Below are 19,976 nucleotides of genomic sequence, written 5' to 3'. Positions count from 1 at the left end.
GCAACACGAAAAAAACAGAAGCAGAGCCCAAGGACAAGAAAGAGTATAGAGGTGAGAGTTGGAGAGAAAGAGATATATTCGGAGCCATATTGTAGGTAAGAAGATTAATCAAAGACAGAAAGAAAGAGACGAGACAACCAGAGAAAACCCAAAAGAAATTCAAGCCATTTTTCTACCTCTGCCTCTACCAGCCCAACCGCCGTCCCTAGGCGGCGCGACGAACTCCTGCGAGGTGCGTTTAGGCCTACCAGTCGAATGATGATTGTGATTGAGGAAGGAAGGAGGTGAGGTAGGAGGGATTGGATGGTGGTGGGGGTTGTGGTGGGAAGACGAGGAGGAGGAGGATCGTCTGCGCGGGTCATGCGGAGCAGGGAGACTAGATCTGATCACTTCGCCCATCCGCATCAGTCCTTTGCGGTGTTGCTTCTCTCTCGAAGGATGGATGAAGGGCTCGTTGGCTCGTTTAGGAGGGTCAGCGGACGGCCAACCACCAGGCTGTTGTTGCTGATGTTGTTGTTGCTGCTGCTGCTGGGGGTAATGGTGCGGATGACGGGCGGGTGAGAGCGAGGAAGGGTCAGAGATAGAGGGGGCGGCCGTTTGGTGTGCGAAGTGAGGGTTCAGAGGGAGGTTGGCGGGCCGGGGCGGCGCAGGTAAGCCCGGATGGCGACCGGTGTTGGGGCGCGGCTCGGAGCCCAGGTTTGGTTGGGGCATCATCTGGTTCATCGCGGAGGAGGGCGGCGGAGCGGTGGGCTGGACCGACTGGATCGGGGCCGGCTGCTGGGTGTGGTTGACGATTGGCTTGAACGCTTGTTGCTGCGAGAGGAGCGCCTGGAGTGCACTCACGTCCACCTTCGATAAGTCGAGACCATTGAGCGAAGGGACAGATGATGATGACGGAACAGATGGTAATGAGGGTTGTTGAGGTTGAACATAAGGCACAAAGCCCGGTGGTGGCCCAGCATTTGTCGGGGCAGCCGGAGGCAATTGCGAGAGCAACGGGAATGCGAGCTGGGATGAGACTGATGATATCTTAGAGCTAAGTGATTGGAGTAGGGGAATCGGATCGATCGGCGCAGAGGAAGTGGGATTTTGCCGAGCGGGTAAAGAATATGATGAAGTGACTGGTATAGGCGACCGGCCATGATTGGGTGCCGAAGACAACAGCTGCGCTGCTCCGACCATGTTTTGCGTCGAACTGGTTGGCGGCGGAGCGATCTGAGCCTGAGGAGTTGGTGCGGACACAGAGCTCGTCGAGGGATCCACAATGTTAGATGGCGGCTTCCAGACAGAAGGGATTGCACCTTTGGACAAGACCATCACTGCAAGCATCATATCCCGAGCTCTGGGTGTAGACTCGGGAATACTCACGTCGTCTAGGAGCTGGACAAATTCAGGTAGAGGGTCTTGCCTCAAGACGGGCACTAGATAGATATCCCGTACGGCTTGCTTCACCTTGTCATTGACCGCTACAACCGCATGCCTGCCCTTTTTCGTAAAGAACTCTATCAAGTTTTGCTGGTGTTGAAGGACCCGTTCCGGATTGGGGAGCTCAGGCGGTCCATTCAGATTGGGCTTCAATTCCAACAGGACTACTTCTCGAGAAGGCGCAAAGTGGCTTTGTACAAGATAGTTCGTGGAGTCTTTTACTGGCAGTCTACCAACGACAGCCATCGTGTCAGTTGGTATTAATTTACTCCATGTGACTCCATCCGGACTTAGCGGTCGTCCGCCAACCTGGATAGCACAAGCTGCAAATCCACCAGCGTCTACAGTCATCACATTACCCGTCCAGACACTTGGCTGGGTCTGAGCAGAACCAGCTGGCTGGGTTTCGGGTTCCTTGATCGGTGGGGGCCCTCCGTTCGGTCGAATCTGAGATCCTGATGCTTGATCGCCATGGAGAATCGCCTCTAAATCTGCATCGACTCCATTGGCTACAACAAACGGATCATAATCATCCGGCAAGTTTTTCTCCTCAGCGTCGGCTTTGACCGTTCCTGAACCATCTCCAACCGGCAACTCGCGTTCTGGAGTATTTTCCAGGTCCATACCATCATCCGAGTCACCGTCCTTGGCTTCTTTTTGGACCTCACCTTCAGCCGTTTGCGACTTTGCTGTGCTTTGAGTGCCCGAAGCAGTTTGGGGAGGCGGTACAGATCTGATCGCTGCGAATACTTTCTCCAAGTCGAATGAGCTGAGCAAGTTGGGAGTCAAGCATTTTGTCGCGGACTTCTCCGGCTGAGAGGGAGCAGAGGGTGACGATTGGGATTCCTCAACTGGTCTGTCTAGATCTGCATTCGCTCCTGGCTGGCTGACGACGGGTGGCTCTGGCTCTGCTTGCGGGGGTTGATCCTGAGGTTGAGAAATAGGCACCTGAGCGGGTGGAGGGACTGACGAACTCGGAGGATTCTGCTGGCTTTGATCCAACTCGATAGGTTTATGATCTATGGGGGTGGCAGGCTGATCTACAGCTAAACGAGTTTCAGCAGCTTTTGGCGGGGGAAAGCTCCCGATGAAAGGCTCATCTGTCTGGGCCGGTGAGGTGATAGGTTCAAGGATGGGCTCCAGAGTTTTGACACTGTCGTGCAAGGAGCGTTGACGAACCTGCTCAGCTAACGCTTTTTGCTCCGGAGTTTGTAAGTCCTCGTTGGACATGAAAACAATCAACTTGGGGGAGAGCTCCAAGGAGCTCAAGCTGTTGAGAAAAGTGGGATTGTTTTTAAGATTGAACAGCAAAGACCTCAGTTTGGTCATGTACTGCCGTCGAGGCGCTTTTTGGTTTCTGGCATCAAGCTCGCCGAAACTTTCGTACAGTTCCGATTCGACGGCTTCGGAAAATCGCATTGCAGCGTCCTCGTCCTGCTTCACGTTTTTGGAGAAGACAGGCTCGAATAGTTTGTAAAATTGCTCGGTGCATGCCTTTCGGGTTTTTTCAACACCCGACACAGGTGTGGTTGGTGTCGAGGGGGTCGTGCTGGAGGGGGTACCAGTTGAGATTCGAGGTTGGGTCAAAGGACGAGAATCTATGCTGGTAGGAGTCTGTGGTAATACCACCATTGGTGGCAACGTCATTTATCAAGCACTTCGCAATCCAAGCGCATCAATTTGGCTTACCTTGCGCTTCCTGTCAACCTTGCGTAGAGACTCTTCGCCCGTGAAATCTTCATCAGAAGTTTCTCCTCCGCTGCTCAAACCTTCAGCGAGTCTCTGTTTTCGACGAGTTGTTTTAGTAGACTGTGAGGGCTGTGTGGTGCTACCAACCGATGGTCGAATCGGATCGGCAGGTTGACTGTCGTTGTTGGAATCGCAAAGGATCTTCTCGACGACTTCGCCTGAGGCAGGTACGGGGGGAGTTTCTTCTGGTTCAAGTCCGGCAGGTTCTGGATCAGGATCAGGGCTTGCAAGACGAGGGACCTTCTCAACACTACAGTCCCCCGGAGTGTTGTCTTCACACTTGTCGGTCGCATCAGGAAGGTTTTCCGAAGTCTGATTAGAAGTGTTGGATGTCAGGGGGATGCTGGAAGGTTGCTCAGGCGGTGCGGTCGGATCTTCTTCGCCGATTTCTGAGGAAGTCATGCGAGTTTACAATAATCGGGTCAGTATTTAAACAATCGGGGCAGCTGGGCTCAATGCTGCAGAGTGAGTAGACCCCTATGGATAGTTAAACTGTTCCTTGGTGGGCATGCAAATCCAAGCAAGAGCCCCAAGGGGCTCGTGACAGCGAATAGACCACTGCTACAAGATCTACCACAGCCTTTTTTTTAGGTACGCGGGTAGTCTTTCAATAGCCCATCTAGCGTGAAGGAAATGAAAACAAATGCCAGATGAAAGCACTCATGGGAAGGGTCAAGATAGAGGCATAAACCCTGAGATGATTATTATCACCTTGCCAAACATTTGAATCTTCCAAGAAGTGAGCTCAATGGATGACGGCAAATTGCAAATAAAACGTGTCTTTCAGGCAAGATGTTACAGGGAAAACCCTGGTGGGATAGAACGGAGATAAAGATACAAAAAAATGGTGGATTAGACGGACTTACTACGAGTGATCCCATCTCCGGTTGCGTTACAAACCTGGCAATAAAATGCTTCGATCTCTTGGGCCTCTGTGGCATCCAAGTTGATGCAAGAGAAGTGAAACCTGAAATAGATTAAGCGGATAAAGGATTGTTTATGTCAGTTAAAGGTGGCGTCTACAGGACAGTTAGGCGAAGTAGGATCTGATTGGGACGGACCAATTGTCACAGCCCTCGCATTGAATCATGGGTGTATGATCATCGTGGCCGAGACAGATACAATAGAGTTTATCTGGATTCTCCTCGGTTTCGGTATCGTTTGAATGCTGTGTGGCTTGATCATCGTCATCATCATCGTCCTCGTCTTCTTGTTGTTGAGGCCTTTTTTTCGTGCTGGTTCGTGGGTTCCGTTTGCCGACTTTTGCAGCCTCTTCCTCGACCTCCACGTCTCCGTTCGAGTTGATCGTCGCCCGTCCCTTCTTCCGTCCGATCTTGACCTTCGCCCTGACGGATGATGACTGATTCCTGGCCGACGATTGGTTTGATCGACGAGCTGACTTGGATGAGTTCTTGGACTGATCGCCAGATGAGGAGGGTGTTGTCTTGGATGAGAGTAGGAGGGCCGCTTCCGCTATCTCCCTGGCCTTCTGGGATGGTTTACGTATCCGGCTGCTGCGAGTCATGAGATCTGAGTTAGGCGGGCTTTCCAATTGACCAGGGTGTTCTTCCAGCTCGATTTGTTTGGTGGTGGGTGTCGCGTTGGCTGTGTGTCGAGTGGTTGTGTTCTCTTTGTTTTTTGAGTTGAAGGTGTGGTGGTTGTGGTTGGTGGCTGGAGTGCTGTGCTGTATATTGCAGGCTCGAGCCAGTCGGGTTGACTCCATATGTTTAAGATTGGGGCCACCATGCTTGTGTCGGGGGTCACGCCTGGTCACGCTGCAGACTCCGGCGCACGCGGGCCAACTTTGCTTCAACCGACAGGCTATTCGAAGAACAAGAAGAGAACCAGGCTGGCAGTAATCATGGGCTGATTGTAGCGTGGATTGTAGAATTAGGATTGGCTTCAACACGGTCAGAGGAGACCAAACTTTCGATCTGACTCAGTTCAGCGATGCGGAACCCTCACATGATGGAGGCAAAAACTCAAGGGATCGAATGGTATTATTGCGGTTTTTAACAGTGATGACAAAATGCTACAAAGACAAATGCAACTGATTACAATTAAAGACGGGAAGAGGGATGATGAGTTCAGAGAAGGATAACGAGTGTGGGGAATGGAAAAGAAGGGAGGAAAGAACAACGTGTGGAATGCGGGTGAAGACCGATGACAATGGAGGAAGCTGAAAGAGTTTCTCTAAGCTTTGCTGCTCTTCTGGAGAATAGGGACGAATCAAAGTGAGCACAATGTGAAGATGAACGGCAGAGGAGAGCAGTGAGGAACATACATCGTTGTCCTTGTTCTTGGCTAGAAGGGTCGCCGAGTAATCCTGGGAGCTTTGTTGTTGTTGTTGGGAAGAGGATGAAGAAAGTGCGAAGCTTCCGCCATTGGCTCCACCGATTCCGAAGTTTCCGCCGTTGGCGCCAGCGAAGTTTCCGACATCAGCTGCACCGAAACTTGCGCCATTAGCTGCACCGAAACTGTCGAGATTGGTTGCGCCGAATGCTCCACCATTGGCTGCACCGAATGATCCGCCGTTGGTTGCGCTGAAGCTTCCGCCGGTGGATGCATCGAACGACCCGCCGTTGAGCGTTCCGAATCCACCGCCGTTGGCGCCATTGGAGCCATCAAATCCGGTGCCTCGACCAGGAAAGCCGTCGAGTCCGCCTGGGGTGAAGTCGGGAGGTCCTGCGGGTAGGACACCGCCCGATCCGCCGGGAAACAAGTTGTCAGGCTGGATGTTCGGGAAGCCGCGGCTTTGAGGGTCGGGCAAGACGGTTCTTCCTCCAGGACCGAATCCACCGCGGCCATCGGGGAAGATTTGGCCGCCGTTGCCGCCTGGGATGATCCGGCCTCCGTCGCGCCCGTCAGGGAAGAAGTCACCGCCTCCGCCGCGACCGCCTGGAACAAAGTTGCCGCCTCCGCCGCGACCCCCCGGAACAAAGTTGCCGCCTCCGCCTCCACCTCCTGGAACAATGTTGCCGCCTCCGCCGCCCCCTCCTGGAACAATGTTGCCGCCTCCGCCGGAACCCCCTTGGTGACAGTTGATTATCGTTGCTACGTTGAGGTTCAACAGGGAGTTACCTTGGTTGCCGCAGTTGACGGAGCGCGAGTCACTGTCTCCTTTGCCCGTTCCTTGGGTTTCGGCCCTCTTCTCAAGGAGGGGGTGGGCGGAGAAGCTCTGAAGGACAGCAAGAGAGATGGCAACAACGAGGAAGGAACGCATGTCGAAAGGCTGTCTTTTTCAAAGAGAGTGAGTTTGTGTTTGGGTTTGGTAGCGGGAGGGACTGAATGTCTGTGTGAGCTGATGAACGATTGGTAGGATGAGGTGGCAAAGAAGGGGCGACATGGGTCTCCTTATATATTATTTTGCACCGACAGCTTCATCTCAAACGTCTAGTCGCAGCAATTTCCATCGGATGGACACGACCCAGACTGCAAATCATACAAGCCGTAGCTGATGGTTGTCAGGTAGCTCTTTAAGATCACCGCTTGTTGTATACCGACAGTCTGTCAAATCTATCATATCCGTCGGATAACTTTACCCGAGAAAGATCGGTCGGTTCCAAGGGCGGCTGAAATCGGACGCAGAATCCGAGGCAATAAAAATCGGGGGGAGCCGTTTTTCCAGACTGAGGCAACTGGGCTGTCTTCCGCGGATTGCAATGGTGTCAAATAAGCACAATGGTACCAACGGTGAAACTGATACAATGCATGTACTAGGGGAAAACGCGGCGCAAACGCCGCGCGATCAGTGATAGGAAAAGGGGTAAGGGTATGGATGAGAGCAACTGGGGTCAATTTGGCTCCAGGATGATCCTTGGGCCCCCGAAGAAATAAATTGTATAACATAGCATTGAAGGCCCATATTGTATATACATGTGCAAAGAATCCTGATCTCTGGTTCACTCAAGCTTGTGCTGGTGAGTTGTGCACCTCCTGATCACGTCAAGGTTAAAAACATTGATTTTGGAATTGGGCTGTGTTGGCTGTGTGACAATCCCTATTGAGAGAGCCGTGATGGATGTTACCTGGGAGAGGGAAACGTACAGTTGGCCATGGCTGAAAACAGAGTATGGGAGGTACACCATGACCTTTGCGCAAGTGATTGGCCCTGGGACTTGTTGATTGTGAGCGCAAATGCTATTGCAACCAGGAATTGGAACCAACTGAACAATACACCATTAGAGGCATTAGCTTCGTGGATAAGTTTGATCTTGGGGATGGTGCACATAGAGCTGACATGCAATCTGGTAAGTATGCTGCACTTGAACCCACCGGGGGCAATCTCATCTATCAATAGTCTGGTCCCGCTCCCAGGTCAAGGTTGTGGAGCAGGATTATGAGTATGGCAAACTTGATTTGGAGGGTTGATTCTGGCAGGCTGGGGATCAAGAACATACACCAGGAAAAATTAATGATCACTTGTCTGCAGGTGACACAGCAAAGTGCAAAGGGGCCTTTTTACTATTTCATGTCACTTGTAGGCAAGTGATCATTGTTTTTTCCTGGTGATGTGGGGGACTTCTTCTGTCACTGCTTCCTCTTCATTGATCCCATTCATATTGGTGGCCATGGTGTCAATTGCGAGGAATTCAACAAATCTCCCGGGCAGGCACCGGGAACAAACATCATTGATGGTTGAGCAACACTAAAGATCGCCGTCAGGACCCGCGGGCGGGTACCTGGCACCCGTGCGCGGGTACCCGCGACCTAGTGTCGGGTACCCGCCCGCGGGTGCCGTGTACGGGTCCGGGTGCGGGATTTCTGGCAAAAAAGCACAAGTGTAAAGAACCTGCCACACTGTTATGGCTTTTTGAGACGAAACTAAAATACTATTTTTGATTTTCAAGATTTTTGAGAAGATAACGTAAAATAACAAAATAAGTCTCTTAAGGAAAATAGAAACAAGATTGAATCATCGTTTTTTATAAGGAAAATGAGAGTATTTTGATGAAAGAACATTCTAACAATCGTAACACAACATAGATAAAAACAACTGTTCAATAACACATCATGATCCGTTTTGTGAGCTAAAGCGTAACCAAGAGATTGTATAGATTTTACACATTTGTGAGCTAAAGCGTAACCAAGAGATTGTATAGATTTTACACATTATAATTTTTTTTTTGTTTTTGTTTTCTTTTTGCTGTTTCTGACATGAGTTTGACAACAAGGTACCCGGATACCCGCCAAAAATACCCGCGCCAGGCGGGTCTTCATGGCACCCGGGTACCCGCTTTTACGGTCACCGAGGGGGTTGATTCCTCGAGATGACCGGGACAGATTCTGGTCATCAAGGGGAATCAGCCCTCTCGATGACATCGAGAGGAATAGTACAGCCCTCTCGATGACCGCATCAAGAAGAATCAGCCCTCCCGATGACCGGGATCTGTCCTGGTCATCGGGAGGGTTGTTTTCCCTCGATGACCGGGACAGATCCTGGTCATCGGGAGGAATCAATCCCCTCGATGACCGGGACAGACCCCGGTCATTGAGAGGAATTGAACCCTCTAGGTGACCCGGACAGATCTCGGTCATCAAGGGGAATTAGCCCTCTCGATGACCGGGACAGATCCCGGTCATCGAGAGGAAACAACCCTCTCGATGACGGGGACAGAACCCGGTCATCGAGAGAAAACAACACTCTTGATGACCGGGACAGGACCCGGTCATCGAGAGGAAACAACCCTCTCGATGACCGTGACAGAACCCGGTCATCGTGAGGAACCAACCCTCTCGATGACCGGGAAAGAACCCGCTCATCGAGAGGGTTGTTTCCTCTCAATGACTGGGACAGACCCCGGTCATCAAGAGGAAACAAGCCTCTCGATGAGCGGGATCTATCCCGGTCATCGAGAGGAAACAAGCCTCTCGATGAGCGGGGTCTATCCCGGTCATCGAGAGGAACCATCACTCCTGATGACCAGGATCTGCCCCGGTCATCGAGAGGAAACAACCCTCCCGATGACTGGGACAGAGCCCGGTCATCGGGAGGAACCATCACTCCCGATGAACAGTCTGTAGCTGTCATCGAGTGAGGGTGTTGGATAAAAAAAAGCAGAAGTACCCGCGGTACCCGCAAAAAGTACCGCCGGTACCCGCCCGCGGGTGCCGTGTACGGGTACGGGTGTCTGAATATCACAAAAAACACCGCGGGTACCCGGACACGCGGCGGGTACCCGGGTCCACTTGGCAATCTCTAAGCAACACCAAAATCACACGTGAGCCATAGTATTTGATGTTGGTGGCTCAATCTCAGGAGTGCAGAGGTGAACTGGGGTACACGGTGGTTATAAAATGATTGAGAACAGCTGTCTCAGTCAGGCTTGCATATACGTCTCCAAATTCAAGTGTCTGGGGGGTATGATATTTGTGCTGCCTGGTACTGTTTCCAATGGTCAGTAGCCAGCGGTAGAATGAAGCATTCAGCTCTTTCAGTGCAGAGTCTGAACCACCACTCAGCCTCAAGTTCTTGGTCAAAGAGAACTTGATAACATGGGCCCATAGAGATGAGGTGATCATGAAGGCTGCCTCCAGGTCAAAGATAGTCCCGTTGCGCACAACAAAGAGTGTCTGTTGGAAATCCCCCCCTCCCAAATATGACTAACTTGCCACCAAAAGGTTGACCATCTTGCGTAAGATCTTGAAGAAAGCGGTCTCTGCAACCACGTCAACAGCATGTCAGTGTTGCATTGAAACCTTGTCTCATGTGATCACACCTGCCTCTTTCAATACCTCAGCGCATTGAGATCAAAGGGCAAACATGAAGGTGCTGGTTGAGTAGATTACTATTGGAAATTTGAGCTGGGAGTGGACAGTGGAGCCATTGACTGACATGAGAGAAGCAGCATCTGAGGATGAAACCACTACTGCGGGGATGCGCATGGCTCTCAGGGAATGGATAATAGTATTCATTGTGTAGGTTTTGCCACACCCACCGGGCTCATCCACATATAGCATGCTGTCAGAATTTGCTTCCGCCAAATGCACAGCTAAGTCAACAATGATCTGTTTTTTATGGTTCACGGTTTGGCACATTTTTTGGAATAGGTCCGCACACTCCGCTTACCAGAGATCTTCTTCATGCATAGTGCTTTCAATAAGTCCCCCTCCCCAGCGGCGGGGGTATGGAGTCCAACACCGGCAAGAGCTTTTCCACTCTTCTGAGGCTTCCTTGCTAGTAGGTAGTAGCAGAGCAAGATGTGAAGTTGATCTGAGGGGTTTTCAACCCGGTAGACCGTTTGGAGTTGGTGCGGCAGGTCATCCAAGAGCTCAACAGCAATGTGGTTGAAAAATTCTTGAGGGTTTGAGAGTGGGCTGTGGATAAGTAGGATGCAGAAAAAATGAAGTAGGGCTTTGCCTGTCTGCCAGCCTGCGGTTTTGTGCCAGCATTGGCAGCAATGCAAGTCTGAGGACCTCTGCTGTTTTCCAGTAAGTGTCATAGGTCCCTCCGTTGATTGTGTCCATGTCTTTGAAGCTAGTGATACCTTGTCAGTGTAACAGTAGCAGACAAAGGTAATATTTCTGGCCTTTATTGACAGTGGGAAAATATACCGGGCCCATCATTTTTGTGTGTCTTTTCCTTGCTTCAAACCTGTTGATACCTTTGACGTGGAATGTTGCAGGACCTTGTGATGGATTTGCCTGCTTGCCCGGAAGGCTTCCTCTTGGGCATAAAAATTACACCTGCTTGCCAAGGTCTGGGAATCATCTTGGGCAAGCGGTTACATGTAAATATTACTTGGGGATTGTTCTGCTGGGCACAATTCCAAGGAAGATTCCTCCAAGCAGTTAAAAATGGTAACTGCTTTCCGGGGGGGCTTTCCAAACAGGTACACCTTTGTACTTGGCGGGATGGATTTTCTTCCATTCCCCCAATGACTTGTACCTGCTTGTTGAGGAAGATTTCTCAGCAAGCAGGTGCAAGGTCCTCGGACAGGAGGAATCCTCCCGGGCGAGTGGGGATCCGCTTGCCAGGGATGATTCCAACAAAGATTCCTCCCCAGCAAGCAGTGAAAAGACCTGCTTGCCGGAGCAGCCTCCTCCTTGGCAATGTTCTCGCCGTTGAGGACACCTTTCCAGAGAGTAGCTACCCAGCACCTGCTTGCCAAGCAGGATTTTATCTGCTAAGCTGCGTTGTATGCACCGGCACGCCGGTGAAGAATCATGCTCGGTTGCTTGGCTGTGTCTATAATGTATGGGCTCATCCCGGCTCTCTGGCCAGGGACAGTTGAAACTACGTGGTGTCAGACGCTTCGTGAATGATATTCCGCATAAGGTGGTGCATGTGTTTCCTTTGGGGAAAAGCGCCGGGCTGGGATCGGCAGCCCGTGACTAAGTGCGAGCAAATGAGCGGACTCGCGGTCACTACCCAGATTGGAAGTCCTGGGGCTGATCGTGGCATGACTTCATCGGAGATGACCCCATGTTACAATTCTGTGGGAGGACCGGGATACAGTAGCTGCGAGGACTTTCTGATTAGCTTAAATAGGGCTCTTCTTTTCACCACAAAATGCCCCTGGTCTGCTAAGGATTCAGCGCATCAGCGTAAGCCTTCCTAGCCATCAAAATTTGTTTGTGCGCATTGGCGTCTGAACCCAGAGCATCAGCTCAGCCCCAAACTTCTTCGAGCACCAGCCCTCGAGGGGCCGAGCATCAGCTCTACCCCGCCCCGCGGCTTCGCCGCAAAATTGCTGCTCCAACGGAGTGGGCGGCTTCGCCGCAAAATTCCTGCTCCTACTGAGTGGGCGGCTCCGCCGCCAAACGCGGCTTCGCCGCGACCCAACTTGCGGCCCCAAGGGGCCAGGTTCTTGAAGAAACAGCAAGAGTAAATTTGTACTAGGGGAAAACGCGGCGCAAACGCCGCGCAATCAGTGATAGGAAAGGTGGAGGGCTTATGGATGAGAGAAACTGGGGCTGTTTCAGCTTCAGGGTGATCCTGTGACCCAGGAAATACATTGTATAACGTAGCATTTGAGTTAGTTGTTGTATATATACATGTGCAAAATATCATAGACAATGGAAAAAATCCTGCTGGACTCACGCTTGTGCTGGCTAGGTGTGAGGCTCCTTGGCGCACCTCCTGATGACGTCGAGGTTTACTACATTCATCGTGGAATGCGGCCGTGTTGGCTGGGCAACAATTCCTATCAAGAGGCCTGCGACGGACGTTACCCGCGAGAGGGTGACATACAGTTGGCCGTGGCTGAAAACGGGGTGTGGGAGGTACACCACAACCTTTGCAAGTGATTGTCCCTGTGACTTGTTGATTGTGAGCGCAAACGCCATTGAGACCGGAAATTGGAACCGGCTGAACAATACGGCATGAGAGGCATTAGCTTAAAGTTGGGGATGGTGCACGTAGAGCCAACCCGCGATCCGGTAAGTATGGTGCACCTGAGCCCATTGGGGGCAATGTTGTCTGTCAAAAGCCTGGTACCATTTGGCAACCCCGCGGCCAGGTCGAGGTTGCGAAGTAGGATTATGGGCATGCCTACCTTAAGTCGGAGGGTAGCTTCTGGCAGGCCGGGGATTAAAAAGGTGTGAAGGACTTCTTCCGTCACTCCATCCTCCTTGTTGATCCCATCCATCTCCGTGGACATGGTGTCAATTGAGAGGAACTCGACAAACCTCCCCGGCAGGCGCCGGGAGCAAACCTCGTTGATGCCCAGAACATCCCGCTGGAGCGGCGCCAAAATCAGATGTGAGCCGTAATACTTGACGGTGGCAGCTCAATTGCAATAGTGCGGAAGGTGGAGATCGGGGTAAACGGTAGTGGTAACATGGTTGGAGACAGCAGTCTCAGTCAGGTACTGTCGGATTTTGCAAAATCCAACAGTACAACAAATGTGACTGTGTTGGTGAGTCCTCAATCCACCGCTGTGACATTAACAGGTGTTGTACTGTTGGATTTCTCAAAATCCAACAGTACAGGTGAGTCCTCAATCAGCCAATGTGGCATTAAAGAGCCCCTTAAGCCGCGCCTGGAAACACAGCTTAAAGAAGCTTTTCTGTACATTAATGTTTGGATCCACATTAGTGTTGAACCTTATCCGTAAAGAAAAGAGTCAGAATCAAACCCCCATGTATACTGTGCTGACTCTAAACATGTTATGGACCCTCCCTTTTTGGCACATGAAGCTATGTTATCTGGTGCGGATCGGTCCTTGTTTTTGACTGGGATCCAATGGGTGAAGTCATCATAGTAGCCTCAACTTTGAGTGAGTGTATGATCTGACACGGGAGCAATGTGGTTCACAGGAAGGTGAATCTGGATGAGTGTTGCTAGTGCTGGGAGACCTTCATTTGCTTGCGGGCGTGATTTATGATCTCAGCTGGAGTACACTTTTTAGGGGAGGTGACGACAAAATGGTCATTGCCATTGTTGTGAGAAGACTGAGGTAATTCACCATCTTCTCTTGCAGAGGGCCGGGCTGGCGGGACAGGAGAGAAGCGGGGTTGACTTATAGGAGTCGAACTGTTGGATGCCTCATGGCGTTTGGGAAGGTTTGTCGATGGTTTGTTGCTTGTTGACGGAGTGGGCGACTGGATTTCACTGAGCGCAACCAAGCCGGGGGCCGGGGCAATGATGTGTTGCGCTGCCCGATCAAGACGGTGTGGCACTGACTGTGCTCTATGGGACAGATAAGTTCAAGACCTTTGATGCACATAATTGGTCAGCTTTTGCTCAGGCAACTGCGGGGGTTAACGATGTGGCATACCTGAACTTCCCACATATTACGTTCAACTCAGTAACCCCAGATGTAACCAGAGATTAATGGCTCGCAGCCAAGCTGGTAAAGACCATGGGTCTTACCCTGAAGACAATTGCCAGGCACAACGTACTTGACTTCAAACCCCGCTGTCAGCCGGGCTACTATATTAAGTAGAGCCCCGCTAACCTTTTTATGTAAATTAATGTAAATAAAAATAAGCTGCGGCAAGGTAGCACCACATAGGTAAAAGATAAAATAAAAGTAAATATTGTATAAAAATTTAATATTACATAACAGCACCGGCACAGGAGCGCGGCGCCTTAGAAAAGAAGAATAGAGACCAGACTATCTATCTTTAGCCCCCCAAAAGATATGTAACTTACAAAAATCGTGGGCTAAACCACGAGGTAGCCACAAATAGGACCTAGATTGTGCACGCGTGGTTCTAATAATAAATTGTGCGCGTGCTTGATCTAGTACTTAGAATTGAGGTCGGGAAGCTTGGAAGATACCATGCTCCGCGACTTCGCAAGAAGAAATGGACAAATAATCTTTGCCCTAGATCCCTGGTAAATACCAGGAGATCTAGAGCCGAATAGTTTAAGAAACCTCTGGGTAATGACCTTGGGGAACCAAGCCTATAAGTGTGACAAAGGATTGGTGTGGACTCGCAAAAATGGTGAGCACACACAATTGTTATTGCAGACGCATTAAGACCAATAAGGCTATTTGAGACTCCTATAATGGACTCGTGATAAATAGATCACGAGTATCCCAAAAAACGTGTGCAAAATTTGATCTATCCTGTGAATAAAAAAGCCCAAGACCTACCCTGAAGATAGCAATGAGGCCGCACCCAAGTCAAGGGCCAACATGATCCGGAGAATCTAGCCTTGGCCCCTGACTAACAACCGTGCCTTACAAATAAAAAGAAATAGAACTATGCTTTGATCTTGTGCGCAGAACCAGACAAGATCATCAGCGTAGCCCCAGCCAATAGGCTGAGGGACTTGGGGACTAGCAAAGAAGTTTGTCGCAGACTCTTTGACTCCTAGGAGACAGAGAACAATATAAAAGGTGGGCCTTTGAGCGAGTGAAGGCCCCCCAGAATTGTCAACCACTTCATCGCACTGCCAGCCTCGACCCCGTCTACTCAAGACTTGTTTGCCCGCTAGCTCTCCGCTGAAAACCTGACCCAACTCCCTGTTTTTTCCTAAGGATTCCCTCCATCAAGTGAGTCCTTTGTTTCCTTTATTCTCTATTGGAGCAATCTCCAATACTCCTGGGAACTGTATAGTTCAAACACCCCTGCTTTGCAGGCCCCAGAAGTACAGGCACCTAAGCACCCCTGCCCAGCAGGCCCTGTAGCACCTCGGAGGGCACTTAAATACCCCACTCACTCGTGGCCCCTCCGTTAAACATACTATACCAAAAATAATCACATTATTTTTATATTTAAGCGCTCCTCTGCGCGCTACTTAAAGCCGTCGCCGGTGTAGCTAGAAGAGATTTTAATCTCTTGGCATCACCCAAGCCTGACATCCGCCTTGTCTTTGTGCTGCCAAAAAGGAGACATGTGAGTGGCAAGCGACTTAAATTTGGTTCATTCGACTAACAATGGAGTCGTAATCTGTATGCCTAATGATAACATGCAGGTCAGTTTGCTTCTGTTTGTTAGACCCAGTGCCTTGAACGGTATCACACTGAATGACCACCCCGAGCCCCTTGACACCAACTTTGTTAGCTAGATCAGTTGTGTAGTTGGTTTAAGGGCCAATATTGAGGTGAATGCCCTGTTCAAAGTGGACAGTGGGGTTAGGCTCCTCCTTGCGCAAGATGAAGCGCCCGGAGAGCATATACACGAAGTTGTCCTGCGGCTTGGCAGTTCCAGCTCCGTATCCCGCAGCGTTTGCCAAGACGTTCGTTTCCTTGCCGGTGGTGTCGCTAGTGAACGCGATAGAGGTCTTGTAGAGAAACTGGCCATAGTTCAAACTTGCTTTGGCGTAGTCTTTAGTCTATAAGGGGAAAGAGATTCTGTCACCAGAGGGGGTACAGAGAGATGCGCGGTGGCAATCTCCTCGCTTGGCCTGTATTTGCGGCTCACAGAATCTCAAAGGATCTGGACCATAGCACGTGCTGCTCTGAGTGTTGAGTATGGAGATCCGCGGGTATGACATGTTGAGAGTGCTCATCTTGTAGTCTGCTTTGATCTTCATTTCATTTTGTACATGTCACGTATGTGTGACACTTAGCCTTTCTTCATTTGACTACTTAACCTGGAGTAGCAGCATCTGGAAAGCCTTCCTCATCCTTTCCAACACACACTCACCGCACTCGTGTCTGCTGCTCCAGGTACACATTTCTTTTTCTCTCTTTGTTTTGTTTTTCCTGTTCCAGTTGAAATGAATCCTTTCCAACACACACTCACCGCACTTGTGTCTGCTGCTCCAGTTCATCTCAACATGACATTGTCATGGTGAATCTTAACACAGGCAGTCGGCCGCTTGAGGAGAGATATTCCGCATAAGGCGGTGGGTGTGCTTCCTGCGTGAAAAAACGCCGGGCTGGGTGAGCATTTGCCAATGTAGCGGCCAAATGTAGCGCCTGTGGCCAGATGAGCGTACTTGCGATCACTACCTGGATGTATCTTTTGGGGTGGGGGTGGTAGTCATAGGGCTGATTGTGGCATGACTTCATTGGAGATGACCCCATGTTACCATTCTGTGGGAGGACCGGGATACAGCAGCTGCACGGATTTTCTGATTTTGCTTAAATAGGGCTCTTCTTTTCACCACCAAGTGACCCTGGTCTGCTAAGGCTGCAGCGCATCAGCGTAAGCCTTCCTACCCATCAAAACTGGTTTGTGCGCATTGGCGTCTGAACCCAGAGAATCAGCTCGGTCCCAAACTTCTTCAAGCACCAGCCCTCGAGGGGCCAAGCATCAGCTCTACCCCTCCCCGCGGCTTCGCTGCAAAATTGCTTCTTCAACTGAGTGGGCGGCTTCGCCGCGAAAATTGCTCCTCCAAATGAGTGGGCGGCTTCGCTGCAACCCAACTTGCAGCCCCAAGGGGCCAGGTTCTTGAAGAAACAGCAAGAGTTAATCTGTATTGGCGATACATAGTTTTGTAAAAGTGTGTATTGTATCTGATATCAGATACATCACAAATACATGTATTTCAATACAATACAGCATGTATTTCCCCTGATACATGCTGTATTGTATTGTATTGGGCACCCAAATACACAGTTTTGGAAAACCATGTATTGTATCTGATAACCAATACATCCAAAAATACATCTATTTTGATACAACACACGCACTAAAGTATCAGTTTCACCGTTGATGGTACTCCGGATTCAGGGTTGCTCAGATTTCACAGGAAGTCAGGAATCCGTGAGATCCTTGGAATCCGCGAGCTATGTACAGTACAGGCCCTTTATACAGTGATCTCGCCGAACTTAACAAAGTCCCTCGCTGCTGTGGGCGTGTGACTCGCGAAGCAAGCCTCCGACAGCCCTCGGCAGGAGGGACTTATACCTATACTGGCGCACGGAGAATGCATTTCCCCCCCCCTTTTTCACTTTTCCCCTTGTACCTCCCTCATTCCATGATTTTTTTTTGTTTTGCTCCAGATCAGTTCAACATGCACGCGCTGAGCCTTGTATTTTTTTTTCTTTATGTACTGATACAAGTCAGTCCTGAAAAATCAAACAAGACAACTAAACCTGAAGACTATTACCAAGTCTATAACCCAGATCTGCAGAAATTAATCATAAAATGAGAGCACAGACTCTCCGTTTAATACTGGCAGAGAACCGGAGCGCAGCGAGGTCACGTGGTCAATGGATGATACATGGAGCAACAGATCTTGCGTCGCGTCGCGACCCCCTTGGCCATGGAGGCACCAAGCCTTAGAGACAAGGACTAGGGGTCCAAGCCTCAGCTCCAGTTTCCAAAAATAGACAAAACAGTGTTTTAGGTGGCTTTGGGGCGTCAGAACCAAGCCACCCCCCAAGGCCTCAGTAGTGGTAACTACAGATGGCTAGGACACCCCAGAGGCGTGGAGACACAGCGCCGGACCAAGCTCTGGGCCCGGATGGGCTAGCCAAGGGACCTTAAAGGGCAGAAGACTTTGGGCCTCTGCCCAGTCCCCAGGCACTCCATTCATCCATCTACTACCCACAGCGTTCTAGCTAGTATCACAACCTTGACATCATCCTTTTCCTTTTTCAACAGAATCCTTAATTTCAAAGAAACTCCGGAAATCCTTTTTACCTAATCATCACCTCACTAAAATTTAACAACAACAAACCCCGGAAACACAATGTCAGACCAACTCTCCGCCCTATCAAACGCTGTAAAAGCTGCTAGTGGGATCCCCGTGGAACCCAACTCGTCAAGCGAAGGCATGTTAGCAGCCCAGACGACAAAAGGGAAAGGCCCAGGCTCTCAGGAGCAAGCCAAAACTCAAAGGCCTAGCCAAGAGAACCCAAATGCACCCCAGCCATCCGGCAAAAGGGGAAGCAACCAAAAAGTACACCTCCCAATCTGCCCCCCTAACCAGGAGTGTGACAAAAATTTTTGTTGCAGGAGGAACAAAGGAAGTCCCCTCAACCTCAGTGGAAAGGACAACGGGCAAGTTCCCATGGCCACGGACAAGAGACCAAGCACTCTAGCCCTATTGGGCAACAAAGACAACTTAACAGCAAGGAGGGTAACCTCTAAGGAAAACAAAGCAGATGCGCTATCCAGAGGAGACAGCTCTGGACTACTATAGTCCCATCTACTACCTATCTTGCTGCCACACAATGTGGACCATTTGTTTCTACAAATTTGAAATGTTTCTACAATTTCAAAACCGTAACCTGACCAAACCCCACCCACGAGACTCAGATCTCAGTGGCCAGAGAGAAACTTTCTAAGCTTCCATGAACCTAGGGTCAAACAGCTAAGATGGAAAGATAACGCAAAGCTCGGCATGACCAGCAGCAAAGTGGGATTGTGTGTGAAGGCTCCTGCCCAGGCCAGAGAAATTTTGGTCTAGCACGGATCCCCCTCCACGCGTTCTCTGTTCTTTTCTTCTGCTCAGGGGGTTTTTCCCTCCTCTCAAGCCTCCAAGACGCAAAGTAATCCCTTACGCACTCTTGGGGCTTGGGGTACATGGGGTGAAACTCCCCCCCAAACCACACACGGCCATCTTGGGATGCTGTTACAGGTATCCGGGATGGCCTAGGACACTAGGTTGGAGATTCATCTCCACACCTACAAGTCTGAACATGTAGGAAGAATTGAGATTATGCATGTCCAATACTTGGCAAGCAGATACCAGGTGCAAACGGGAACGCACACGTAGGCGCGCCTATGTGCGCGCCCGAAGAGAGACAGAGGCTCCCAAAGCCTCCTGTCACTACCGTAAACCCCTCACCCCTGGCAGGTAACAGAAGGGACCCGTTGCAGCAATGCAAGGAATGGAATAGCGTGTTCAACACGCAGCTAGCTTGAGGATGACCGGGATTGACCGGTCATCAAGGGGACTCGAACCTCTCAATGACCAGTATGTTCCAGGCATTGAGAGGATAAAGCCCTCTCAATGAAAGGCACAGTACCGGTCATCAAGAGGATAAAGCCCTCTCAATGAACGGCACAGTACCAGTCATTGAGAGGGTTGAGTCCTCCCGATGACCGGTTGATACCGGTCATTGGGAGTGTCAAGTCCCCTCAATGACCGGTTGATACCGGTCATTGGGAGTGTCAAGTCCCCTCAATGACCGGCACAGACCAGTCATTGAGAGGGTTTTATACTCTCAATGGCCGGTCTGTGCTGGCCATTGAGAGTGTCAAGTCCCCTCAATTACCGGCACAGACCGGTCATTGAGAGGTTCTATATATGCCTTCAATGACCGGTGTGGTGATCAATTCTGGGACTTGTGTCAAATTGTCCATGGGGCAATCAGTGCGGCGCACAGGCGGTGCGGAAACGGTGCGGAACGGAGCGCACAACTGAAGGTGGCGGCGGAACTGGACTCAGACTAAGCAGGCCAGGGCGGACTGGATAGCAGAGGTGGTGATTGGGGGAAGCCGTGGCA

General features: G+C 50.6%; 3 protein-coding genes across 3 annotated transcripts; all 3 read right to left on the bottom strand.

Moving 5' to 3' along the window:
* Positions 1-376: 376 nt before the first annotated feature.
* On the bottom strand, positions 377-4,897 carry PtA15_10A215 (uncharacterized protein; the record flags this gene model as incomplete). Its single annotated transcript, XM_053160370.1, has 6 exons — positions 377-450; positions 552-3,039; positions 3,115-3,563; positions 4,041-4,141; positions 4,236-4,342; positions 4,436-4,897. 6 exons carry the CDS (start codon positions 4,895-4,897, stop codon positions 377-379), a joined length of 3,681 nt encoding a protein of 1,226 aa, XP_053024351.1.
* A 470-nt stretch (positions 4,898-5,367) lies between these two features.
* PtA15_10A214 (uncharacterized protein) lies at positions 5,368-6,397 on the bottom strand (the record flags this gene model as incomplete). Its single annotated transcript, XM_053160369.1, has 2 exons — positions 5,368-5,385; positions 5,459-6,397. The coding sequence occupies 2 exons, from the start codon at positions 6,395-6,397 to the stop codon at positions 5,368-5,370; spliced, it is 957 nt and encodes a 318-aa protein (XP_053024350.1).
* Positions 6,398-15,655: 9,258 nt separating this feature from the next.
* On the bottom strand, positions 15,656-16,017 carry PtA15_10A213 (uncharacterized protein; the record flags this gene model as incomplete). The annotated part of the gene is made up of 2 exons (XM_053160368.1): positions 15,656-15,904; positions 16,015-16,017. The coding sequence occupies 2 exons, from the start codon at positions 16,015-16,017 to the stop codon at positions 15,656-15,658; spliced, it is 252 nt and encodes an 83-aa protein (XP_053024349.1).
* Between the last annotated feature and the right edge of the window lie 3,959 nt (positions 16,018-19,976).

The sequence above is a fragment of the Puccinia triticina genome, chromosome 10A, assembly GCF_026914185.1.
Source record: "Puccinia triticina chromosome 10A, complete sequence".
Classification (NCBI taxonomy): domain Eukaryota; kingdom Fungi; phylum Basidiomycota; class Pucciniomycetes; order Pucciniales; family Pucciniaceae; genus Puccinia; species Puccinia triticina.
This window is presented reverse-complemented; position numbering and strand designations above follow the sequence as displayed.